Below are 13,114 nucleotides of genomic sequence, written 5' to 3' on the forward strand. Positions count from 1 at the left end.
GCATGGAAAATAAAAATAACAATGGATTGAAATTATAGTAACATGACTGGCTGCAGAGAGTCTTGATAAAACTACAGTAGACTCCCAAGTATCCGGCTCGCGACTATCCAGCGTAGTTTTCTTTTATCGTAATTAAATGAAGAAGGCAAGGCGTTTCATTGGCAACATTACCTAGGCATTGGAAGCGGACGTCTGCTATGATCCTCCTACGTGTGTGTGCAAAATATAAATTGTGACCGGAAAAGAGCAGCGTTCTGCTCCTTGTTCATTGTTTCGTCAGTGTGTAACGGACCTCAATACAGTACGCTTGCCGCTGTTCCTGATTATAACTGTACAGTACGTACAATACTCTATTCGTAAATTGTTCCTGGGGTGTGCTTAATGTTCATTGGAAATGGGTTCATAGAGCTCTGGCTTATCCGGCATGCCCTTCCGCCACATTAGGCCAGATACTCGGGAGCTACTGTATATTGAGCTTCAGTAAGTTTTATTAGATACTTATTGATTCCAGTTTTAACCCAAGTCTACGCAAAAGTACTTCATTACTAACAAGATTGCCTAGAAAATGGTAGCCCACCAAGATCTATGAGGGAACTAGAAAGCAGGTTGCTTCAAATATGGTGATTCACGTGTGTTAAGAAATGTTTTACGAACAGCTCTCTTGCGACCAGCACCTATAAAAACGTAGAACATGATTATAATAAAAAGTTTCAGTGTAAGACATATAAATTATAGTGTTGAAAATATAATGTACTCTCTTAGGAGCTTTATTTTAATTTTGTGATGTTCGCTTGTGATTGTTGTATTCTTTGTAGGTTTGATAATTAGTGTTCATAAAATTGTTGTAGGTGATCTTTCATTTAGAGGAGATCGTAAGTGAAATTATTATTAATAATTTCCATTATCTTGGTTTATTCCAGAAGTTCCTGATTAAAATTTAATAAAAGAACGAGTTATAAAATTTAATATAACAGGTTACAATTTATTTTAATCTCGTATATTCCTGATCAAAATTGCATGAACATGTTAGTATAATTGTGCCATATTTTATGTATAGGTATATATTCAGTAATCTAATGTTTTTCGACATTTTTGCAGGATGATGAAAAATTCTTGAACGAGTTATTTGCACAACTCACGGATGAAGCAACGGACGACGATAAACGTAGGGACCTAGTACTTTTTCTCAAAGAATTTTGCAATTTTTCACAAAATCTTCAACCTCAAGGAAAAGAATCTTTTTATAAGGTATTTTACATATATATTTTTAATATTGCGTACTAGTGATTGTTGAAGGTAACAATCCAAGTAATGATAATTTTTCGGAGATAATGTTCAATTTTTTTACAAATTACATTTAATTTCTGATAGCAGGAAATAGTTGGAAAACACACAATCAATGTAGGATAAGCTGTGAAGCGTCCAGATGGGTGCAATCATGGTATATAACCATTAGATGTTGTAAGGTTGTAAATAGTGTATGTTCTCAGTGAAAAAGATAAAATTAATGAGGCGGGTAGTTCGGTAATGGTAGTGGAGAAAGAGGGAAACCAATACAGTGTTATTATCTCGATTACAAACCAGAAGCAAATCTCACCTAACAACACCCAGGCAAGTGGAAATGGTATCAATGAAAACGGAAACTCAGCGTTTCGTTTGGTTCTGGTCATATAACGTATTATGCTCAATATACACCCTCCATTCCAAAAGAAACCGAACTTTTGAAAACAAATAGTACCACTAGTGCCATCTGTTGTAATATTTCACCGGTAGATGGCGTAGTCCCTCATTGACAACTGGTATAAATGTCATGACATTTGAATGCACGGCAACAAAGTTATTGCGTTTCAACTGTCAGTGTGTTGTGTACATCGGTCGGAAAATGAGTTTCAAACAACGAGCTGCAATTGAGTTTTGTGTTAAACTGGGTAAAACTTTTAGTGAAACGCACCAAATGCTACAAAATGCATATGGTGATGAGTGTCTATCCCGTACGCAAGTTTACGAGTGGTTCAGGCGATTCAAATCGGGTAGAGAGACGCTGGATGATGACGAAAGATCAGGCCGTCCCAGAACCGGATTATCGGAAGAAAACATCGAAAAAGTGCGTGAATTCATCAAACATAACAAAACATCGTCGGTGAAAGTTATTGAAATGGAATTAGGCATTCCTCAAACAACCGCATACCGCATTTTGACCGAAGTTTTGGGCCTTAAGAAGGTTAATTCGCGGTTTGTACCACACAAACTCACCGAAGACCAAAAAGTTGATCGAATTGCGCATTGCAAAGACATCGTTAAAAGTGCTCGGCAGGATCGAAACTTCTTGAAATCGATTGTAACTGGTGACGAGACGTGGTATTTTGAATATGAGCCCGAAACAAAGCGGCAAAGTGCTGAATGGAGAGCGCCGGATGAAGGAACACCCAAAAAAAGTCCCTTGGTGTAGTCAAAAGTTAAGCTGATGCTGATTTGTTTTTACGATTCAAAAGGAATTATCCACAAAGAATTTGTTCAGCCCGGCCAGACAGTCACTGGAGAGTTTTACTTGGGCGTCATGAAGCGTTTGCTGGCAAGAATTCGTCGTATTCGGCCCGAATATTGCGAAATCGGCAGTTGGACTCTTTTGGACGATAATGCACATCACATCGTTCGCGACTTGTAACTGAATTTTTGGTCAAAAATCACATTATTCGGTTGCATCATCCGCTCTATTCACCAGATCTCGCTCCATGCGATTTCTATCTGTTCCCGAAACTGCATTTGGCGATGAAAGGAAAGTGGCACGCATCGATTGATGCCATTGAGAAGGCGATGACCGCCGTCCTAAAGACCATTCCAATAAAGGACATGGAGAAGTCGTTTGACAACTTGTTGGAGCGTGCAAATATGTGTATCGATGCAGAAGGGGAATACATTGATTAATAAAAATGATTTGTTCCAAAATGTACATTGCTTTTTTGTTTTTTAAAAACGTTCGGTTTCTTTTGGAATGGAGGGTAAGTTCTCTTATCATGCGGCACACTAACCTGTTGTACATTTCTTGCCATGCACTTTGTAACATAGGGCGATTCACTAATGCAATGGTAAACATGAAGAGCCTGAATGGTAGTTGGTAAAAGTAGATAATATACGTGTTGTTCGATGAAACCCCTGGAAAAGAAGTCGCAGGGCATAAGGTTAGCGGAATGTGCAGATCAACGCAAACTTTACCTATTGTCCTCTACTAGCACACCTAATCCATCTATTTGGTAGTCGCTTATTCAGTTCACGTCTGACATCGAGTGAAAACGGGGTGATGCTCCATCATGTCAATAAATGAAGCCGGGATTATCCTATTCAAGTTATGGAAAAAGCCATGGCCGTAACATATGGTGGTATGAAGATGAAAGGGCCACACACTTTTTTATGCCTGATAGCACAATAAACATTCACCTTGGGGTAGTCCCCGACTCCAGATCCTGACACTGTGTTTGTGCACTTTGCCTGATGGGTGGCAGATGGCTTCATTACTGAGCACGAATAATTCCTGTAAAATTATCAGTTTCCCTTTCGATTTGCATGTCCTGGCAGAAGATAGTCTCTTGTCTTCGTTATCCGGTTTCAGGACCTGCAAAAATTAAAAACAGTAAGGGTGGAAGTGCAAACGTTTGCGTAAAATCTTCCGCAGAGTTGGAAGCAAAACATCTTAATTCTCTGCTGGCTGCGGTGGTGGATTCCTGTGGACTTCATAGGAATCTCTATTGAAATGTTCCGCAGTTGTCTCGCTTATCGGTGGGCAGCCGATTTATTTTCGCTTTCAAATGCATCCATTTGCTTTAAATTCAGAATACCAGTTACGGATAATGTGGCCTTTGGGTGCATCTTCATCAAACCACCTCCTAAAATCACGTGAAAATGTAACCCACACATCTTCCTGTTGTTATTGGCAGTCATTTTCTTTCCTATCGTTTAGCGGCAAAAACAATAACTACACGACAGTTTAATCAGCTGCTGAGAATTTTGAGTTTCTGTTTCCATTGATAGCACTTTTACGTGTCTTGAGTGAGTTGAGTTGATTTTGAGTTTAACGTCCCGTTCAGCAGCGAGGCTATATGAGACATGGGCGTACTGATTAACGTGGAATCCGAACCACATAAGCTCCCGCCGGGAATTGAATCCGGGTCTCCCGCGCCTAAGGCGCGTACGCTAACCGTTTACGAAGGACGTGTCTGAGTGATGTTAAGCGAGGTTTGTTTAGGTTTTTATTCGGGAAGATCATTCGTAATAACATTATAAATGAAGATACGAATTCATGTGTGTAAAAAATAAATGAAAGTAAAAATCGGTAAAGAAAAATTCCAATAGAATTACGAATATGAAGAAAAAGATGGAATTGTAAGAAATAATATAGAAAGAAGAGCTTTTTAAAGAAAAATGTGACAATAATAAAATTCGCAAGATCTTCATGCACTTCACTACCACGTAGGGTGGCGCAGGGAAACGGGAAATTTTGAATCTAGAATTAGCAACACTGGATGAGCATAATTTGTTTGGGATTTATAAGACAACATTGAGAAGACTTTACCATTTAGTAATAATGAAACATTGAAGTTTTGCGGGACGTCTGTTCGCTGTGGAAGCATTTGATGAAAATAGTGACATTCTATGGCCTCTGAGATCCCCTGAACTCAGTGTGTGCAATTTCTCTCTGTGGCGAATCTATGGGGACATCTCGAAAGCAAAGAGTGTAGTACACGTTCTACAAACATCGTTACTGAGGGTTTAAAAGGACTCATGGCGTTCCTCAAGATGTAATACACTGAGCATTCCAGCGAATTTCCAGAACATACTCGTATCATAATCTGTATACCGATAGGGCACATCTTTCCAATGTCGTCTTTAAGAAAGAAAGTGACATGTAAGTGCCATAGCTAATGTTATTGTCGATGGCATACTCTCTCCATGCAACTTAGATCAATCATTAAATGTATTCTTTCCTGTGTTGATTAGTGTATTTTACGTCAATTAAAATTTTCCTGTTTTCGTGCGCCACCCTATATAACCGGCTGTCATGTGGCGTTACGGAGCGATTGCTAACTCCGTCAGGTTTCTCTTCATAGTCATCTCTGCAGTGCGACATTGTCGTTTTATATGTGCATAGTGTCACACATAAATAGTCAGTCTCAATCAGTTTCAAGTGCTGTTTCTAGTTAATAAATAGCACTTCTTTGAAGTAACATTTTTTCTTTAAATCGGAAGGCATTATAATCACATTAATAGTTGATCAGTATTTATTTTTAATCATATATCCTAACATGCATTACAAAATATTATATTGAATGTGTTTTAATTTCTGCTGATTATGCAACTCTCTGAGGTTTTTTGTGCCGTATACTGAGTTAAATGTGTTGTAATTTTTTCAGACACTCTCCACTCTTGGTATTCTCCCAGCGTTGGAGATAACCCTTGCAATGGATGATCCACAGACCAAAACAGCATCCATAGACATTCTTACGTATATAGTGGAGTTCTCTCCGTCCATGGTACGAGATTATACGTTGCAGCAAGCTACAAATACTGATGAAGTAAGTATTTCGATAGTGTTATTTGAATATCTCATGGTAATACAATGTGGTATCTGATTCGAGTTTTAGGAGTGACGTATGTTACCTGATATAACAATGAATTCTGGATTTAAGAGATTATCACTAACCCACTTACAGCCAGTGTTGAAGAAAATCATACCAAATTGGGTTGCAAACGTTGCAGTCAGTCTTCCGGGATAACTAGCATGTTTACGGTGGGAAACGTTGTATTGGTGAATTGAGGTCATTCTTCCAGATGATGTGTGTGGTGTCCTAGGATTCTGGAGCAGAGAAATGAAAATTTTGTTCATATGAGTTGATTGTTAAACAACCAAAGACAAGCATTTCCTCGAGGTTCTGCGGTAGTGTCTTCTGGAGAAGTCTCAAGGATGTAATGATTGAGGTAGAGTAATACTTAATTTTCCCCAGTCGCCAACTTATTCAATGAGTGTTCTGCACGTACAGTATTCATTTTATGTGGCTTTTTCTTTCTTCGTTTTTAGTCATGATTAATTAGGAATGGCATTTATTTCTGCCTTTTAAATCCTTTTAAATAGGGTCGCATTTTTTTTTTTTTTTTTTTTCAAGAAACCAGAAGTAACCATTATGTTATACAAATACTGTATTGTATGGAAATAATCAATATGGATAATAAAATGTTTGTCTTCAGTTGTATTTGTACGATTTATATCAAATACTACTTAACCTGTTTACTGTAGTAGATTGTATGTTCTCGATTATATTTTAATTGGATTACCTTGCCATTTTTTTTTCAGGACCAAATGTTAATTAATATTGTTTTGGAGCAGATGATCTGTGATAATGACCCAGAACTTGGGGGTGCAGTGCAGCTCATGGGCATTTTAAGGATATTGTTAGATCCTGAGAACATGTTGGCCTCAGTGAACAAGTCAGAAAAGACAGATTTTTTAAATTTTTTCTACAAACATAGTATGCATGTTCTTATAGGTGAGTACTCAAAAGAGAATCATTGTTTCACTTACCAGGTAAATGGATATTTTGATATTGTTTCGTAGATTCGGACACTTCATCAGGCGTTCATAATACTTGAAGTCGCGACAAAGTGTAACTACAAGAGTATGACTAAAAGGAAATATAAAAATGGTGATAAGATACACAAATGCGTCAAGCCGTGCATCTGAGCTGATAAAATAATGTATGTCATTTTGTAAGGACTGGCAGGGTACGCTTTCCATTGTATGCCAGTCTCTAATTTTCGTCGTGCACACGTATAACTATTCTAAGCTATTTTTCTTATTTGGACATATTTATTTACTTAAAAATATGAACACATTTAACTTAAGTGCTGTTTCCAAATAGGCCTTTAAATTACATAGTGTAAACATAGAATTCTGTATGATTTAATATTGCTTTGATGTAGAAAATATTCATTTGAATTTTTTAAATGTATACATGCTATATACATAAAGGCATATGTGCTATATACATAAAGGCATATGTGCTATATACATATGTGCATTTATAAAATATAGTACTACAAGATGGGCAAAAAGAGGTTCAAAATATGTAATTTTTAAAATATACTAATTAACATTTTTTAAATTTATAGTTTACATCTTGTCATTAGCCTTCCTCAAGATACAACTTAGTATGTTTACTTTAGTACATTTCTTTCTGGCTCATCCAAGGAAATTGATAGAAGATTGTCAGGTTTAGGTTTATAATGTGTACAAGCTCTCCCTGGCCGTCGGGCTTATACATTGCCCTAGAAAACTCTTTTGAGTAATAACGTGAGTAGCAAATCCTCTTTATGAAACACATCCCGTTGTTGCTTCTAAAATGCATTAATATGACATCATTTTGCAAAATTCAAAACACCAATCACTTGCAAGCAACTATTGGATAATGAATCTTCCATTGTTGTTAATGGACCAGTTTTGGAGAATAACACACAGCAGTACGGGTAGAGACTCATTCGAAGTCAACAGCATTGTTGCTGTTCACTACATTGTCGGTAGTCATTAACTTCTGTAACAGTACTTTGTGATTTTTGGACGTACTTTATTATATACATCTCCACCTCTGCTGCGTCTGGGTAATAGACTGTCAGACTTCATATTTTGCAGCATTATTTAACTCTTCCTTAGTGTGAAATAGGTCCGTCATTCTGATCTGTGGAATGGAATGGACTCGGAAACAATGAAATGAACACAAACATATTATAAACACATGAGTTTTTTTATAACCCCTACATACCTACCAGATATAGCATATTTAGAAAAATTAAGAATTACTTCTAACCCACTGTGTATTATTTGTAATAAGTACTCAAACTTTGGATTTTCTTCTAGCACCACTTCTGGCCAACACAGCGGAAGATCATCCTGCCAAAGAGGATTATCAAACGGTACAACTACTTGGTCTCATTCTTGAACTTCTGTCGTTTTGCGTGGAACATCATACGTATCATGTTAAAAATTACATTCTTCACAAGGATCTCCTGAGGCGGATTCTAGTTCTCATGAAGTCCAAACACACATTCCTTGTACTTTGTAAGTATCTTGTTTAATTCAGATCTCGTCACGTAATTTGTTATTCTCGTTGAAGTTTTATTTGATAAGCGTACAGCAACTGCATTTACTTTTTAATTTTTTTTTTATTTAAAGAATTGGATAGTTATTTGTAGTTTCAAAAATATGCAGGACTCATTTTCTTGCAACCCAATTCTATGTGGTGCCGTTATATTTACTTTGTTTTTGTATATAGTCTCTTGTTCAGAAGATTATTAGCTACAAATTATGGATAGTTTACTCGGTGATAACCTGCTTATGTCTCCATTGGAAATTGTCAGAGAAAGTAAAATAAATTCCTATCGGAGTTACCGAAAAAGTTGGGAAATCGTTGCTGTAACTTCTTGTTATGTATTTGTAATTTATCATCATCACAGGTTACATACAAAAGGTATCAAGAAATGAAATCCTTCAGTTTAATGTCTGCGATTACGCCTTGTAGACTAAGGGAGACGAAAATGGTATCAAGAGTTCCCAAAGATGTGCAGATAGTAGTTGCACGCAGTTCTTGAGTAAAGCAATAATTTCGTTTTTTTTTTTTTTTTACTTACTTACTTACTTACTTACTTACTTATAGCTTGAACAGACATTGAGAGAGGAATAGCTAAACTTTCCTCAAGCTCGTCTTGTTCTCGCATAAGGAAAATAGAAATATTTTTAATATTTGTTCCTTGAAATACACCGTAACTTCCACGTAACTATATTTATGTTGTTTTTAATTTTCACAAGACCTCCTAAATTAAATATTGAGACAAAATGCTTTCGGAATCATATTTGACACATTTTGAAAATTGCCAAAGTTATTGCTTGTTTTAAATAATTGTGGTCAAATTCAAGTATTACAACTAAATATAAAAATGAACCAACACTTACTCTTTTATTAAAAAAATTAAATAAACACAATTACAAATATCTATTACGATAAATTAATTTTCATTTAGTGTACTCAATGCGAACCCTGAAAGTAGAAACCGGTATTTGTTTTAAAATATATCACTAGTGTAATATCAATATGCTAACTTAGAGGACAGTCACCAAATTACGTGTAAAATAAGGTCAAACAAAAAGGTTACTAAGAATATTTGATGATAGGGTTAATTTAGGCTTCGCATGGCCTTGTAACGCCGACTGTAATACCGGATATTAGTGTCTTATGATTTGTAGAAATAATATCGTTTTCGTCGAAAATTTGTTTACTATTTATGGATGAGTTTTGATTACAATAGAAATACTTTTTAGCGTGTAAAGTTTCATATTTTAAGATAAAGTTGAATATTGCAACTCGCCTTTACAGCTTAATCATTACTTAATGTACTGGAAAAGGGTATTAAAGACTAGCGATAGAGAACGTGAGGAAAAAAATAATATTGGCTCAGGATCATAGGCGTAGCTAGAACTTTATATTTGGGTGTGCACAAAGGAAACAAATTACGTCCTGTGCCTTTTCGTATCTATGTAGCTTTGCATCTATGTACTTGGTTTTTTAACTGCACTAATGTTTTAAAGGAATATAAATTCACTAAATGACTGTTGAAAATTTCGGATATAGTTATGTAGTAGAAAAAATCAAATTACATAGAAATTACACAGACACAAAATGTTTATAAATGTTGCAAACAACTACATCAAAATGCACATATTCTATAACAAGAGACATATGTCAAAAGGCACAATGTTCTCAAATTCATCAATAACTTCATCTACGTCAATAGACGAAGCTCTTTCCTGTTCCACAAACAACAACAGCAGGGACTCTAATCTATCCTGCTTCTAAGTTGCTCTTAATTTACTTTTGAGTAATCTGGAGAAAGCTCTCTCACACGTGCAGCTTGTGACAGATATAGAAGAGAACCGATGTATTACAGAGTAGAATGCAGTAAATATCTTCTTTCTCCAACCACTGAAACCACTCCTGTAGCGTAACAGATAAACTTCCCTTAGGTACTGACGATTTTCCTTTCAGAAGTCTTACTTCTGCTGCCAACTCGTAGTCTTGACAGTTTGAACGTTCTAGCTAAGAGGGTTATTTCTTCATCCTTTACATTCAAGTCTACCAGATTTCGCATGTGCCAATAGTTTCTTGACAAAATCTCTCAGCAGTACCACAAACAACTGAGTTTAAATGAGGATAATAAGAAATGCTCGTCTCCTATTCTTTTGTTTTGCACAAATACTGCGAGCTGACTGATTCGTCAAGACTCTGCAGTTTTGCGCCTCTTCATTGGAGGAATTGAAATCTCCACACTATCACAGATCTTAATAGCTTCGTTGTAAAATTTCATGAATGGAGATGAGTTTGTCATGGATTGCACAGCACTGCAAAGTGATCTGACACTGGATACAGACAGCCGAAAGTAGATTTACATTTGGACTTAGGAGTAACTTGCTAACCTTCACGATCATGTGTAGGAATGGATGTAGCATTGTGAGACAAAAGACGAACTCAAACGATCTGACTTGTTATAGTTCATTTCCATTAGCTCTCACATCACCCTGATGACTGTTTTGAGTGATTTCTTCCGAAGCCAAAATAAATGCAGAGTATTTATAGTTCCTTTTTATTGCAGAGGCAGCTTCTGCACGGCACGGCCATCTCGTTGTTGACAAAAACTTCAGTGTTCTCAAACTTAGACCTATTTCCTGGCATACACTTTGTCAAAAACTGCATGACTTGACAAATTACCTTCAGTGAAAGAGTAAATGAATTGAATTGTTCCGGAAAAATGTGAAACTAATCTAGTTTCAGGTTGCGAGGTACATGAGTCCTTAAGTCCAAGATTGAAAAAATGAGCATAGCAGTGAACGTACATTATAGAACTGCTGTTTTCTTTACACTTCATTTGCATCCAAGGTAGTGTCCCAGACATTATTGACGCTCTATCGAAGCAAACTGAAAGAACATTTTACCAATCAATCCCGAACTTTGACCCTACTAGTGCTAACGCATTAAGAATTGTTTGTGCATCTACAGAAGATAACTTACGAATAACAAATAAATGCTTAACAGGTGATGTACAAACCATGAAAACGTTTGTTTCCTGTTATTGGTATCAAAAACTTGAAAAACTACATCTGTTCATGATGACTACAATTACTCGTTTTACCAGCGATAATGCACACTTTTACACCAAGTAATGGCATTTTCAACTTCCTTACAAGTACAATTATCAAAATGCGGATTATATCATTCTGAATTTGTGGGCTTAAGTAACTGCAATTTTTGGCCCATTAGTTACGTGTTCCTTCAAAACGTCGTTTTTGGAAATTAAATCAAGTACATCTAGAAATAACCCCCTGTCGTATGCTTCTTTATTCTCAGTATGACCTTTCAATGGGCAGCCTTTTTTTGCATGGCCTTTCCATGATTTGTCCATTTTGCAGTTTTGTTTGTTCTTGCTTGGAAATAAAAGCCTTCTTACACTCATCTAATTGGGCGTCATTTTGTTAATTTTTATTGTAGTGTGTTGAAGAACTTTACTGGTGTCCTTTAGATTTTTCATGACTTCAAAAGCATTTGTTTGCTTTCTGCCAGTTTCTAAATCGAAAGCATTTGTTTTCTTTCTGCCAGTTTCTAAATCGAAAGCATTTGTTTGCTTTCTGCCAGTTTCTAAATAGGGCCTGCTTTAGGGTTTTAATTTTGGGTAGGCCCTCTCCCTTGCTTATGGATACATATATACATTTGATTGTTTAAGGACAGAAGGAAATTATTTTTACAGTAGTGGTTGATGCTATTTGTTAAATAATTATCTACCATTATTTACTCTTTATTATATCTTTTACCGTTCATATATTTTTCAAGTGCCTACCCGCTAAAGCTGCCACTGTTTCTAAAACCTCATGTAATAAATGCTTGATCAATTTGTTCTCTCACACATGCATTGTTTGAAGCAAAAACTCTGCAGTAAAAACAAAATGCAGAATTAACAGTTATACTATATTCCAACCATTTGTAACTTTGAAACCAGCTACATTGAAAAGCCATTTCTTTCCTACCTATCGACTTCTAGGGAAAACGGCTAAGTTCGGTTCGTACTGTACAAATTTCACCCTTACATCAAATTCTGTTCTGTTATGTGGTAATGTATTCACAGGGTCACAAGCATATACCGTACTAAAATGTCAACAGGTTTACCTTGTGTTTGTTCAGCGTCAGACGTCGGAACTGGCATTACCAAAGGCATTTGAACTTTCAATTGTCTGCTTTCGATAGGGATAACCTTCTTTTCTGTTGAGTTTCACGACAAAACGGTCTATTTTCTTTTAAAGCATAAACTTACTATTTAAGAAAAAAGTACGGTAAGTTTACACGAACGAAATATTACATTCAACAAGCGGCAATTTTCATTAAATAATGACTCCTTTAATCATTCCGAGATATGAGTTTGTAATAGAATACGAGAAAACAAATACAACCACGTTACAACAAAGTAAACTAGTCGATAAGTTTTAAACCAATATTGAGGAAGTGTGGTGGAATTCGGGAGTATACTCAGCCAGTTCAATATTGCGAATAATCTGTACTTTTAATAATTTTACCCTTTAAAAAAAATCTTATTAAAATATCTGTCTTTAATTCTCTTTGATAAAGCAGCCCATTAGTGTGTGCCTGGGCACACTCCGTAGATACGCCTATGCTCAGGATTATCTCAGTAAATGCCTAAGACAATAAAGTTAGCTAAGAGGCTGGACTGCAGAGTGGGAATATGAGTTTTAATATGGGTTAAACTAATGTAATTATTTATCTTGTATATTACATTTGCCATTGTAGAGTTATCAATAAAAACAATTAATGGATTTTAGTACATACTTTTTTTTTTTTTTTTTTTTAATCGACATAATTCACAGGGTCACGGGAAATTTTCGGTTGTTGGAAAGAAGAGCATACCAGAAATGAAAGAAACTGGAAGAAAAGAAAGTTAAATAAATAAACTACCTGAACAAGTAGTTAGCATAGAAATATTTTGCCGTCGTCTGTGACCGTCAGGCTGTCAGTAT

General features: G+C 36.0%; 1 protein-coding gene across 4 annotated transcripts in view; it reads left to right on the forward strand.

Annotated features, from left to right (window-relative positions):
- Window positions 1-13,114, forward strand: part of flfl (serine/threonine-protein phosphatase 4 regulatory subunit 3 flfl) — a 106,520-nt gene that overhangs the window by 40,483 nt on the left and 52,923 nt on the right. For all 4 annotated transcript variants that reach the window (XM_081731072.1, XM_081731073.1, XM_081731074.1 and 1 more), the window contains exons 9-12: window positions 1,099-1,248; window positions 5,406-5,567; window positions 6,344-6,536; window positions 7,901-8,101. In XM_081731072.1, coding sequence (XP_081587198.1) covers window positions 1,099-1,248; window positions 5,406-5,567; window positions 6,344-6,536; window positions 7,901-8,101 — 706 coding nt within the window. The remainder of the gene's footprint in view (window positions 1-1,098; window positions 1,249-5,405; window positions 5,568-6,343; window positions 6,537-7,900; window positions 8,102-13,114) is intronic.

This window comes from Thermobia domestica, chromosome 11 (assembly GCF_964235325.1).
Source record: "Thermobia domestica chromosome 11, izTheDome1.hap1.1, whole genome shotgun sequence".
NCBI classification, from domain to species: Eukaryota; Metazoa; Arthropoda; class Insecta; order Zygentoma; family Lepismatidae; genus Thermobia; species Thermobia domestica.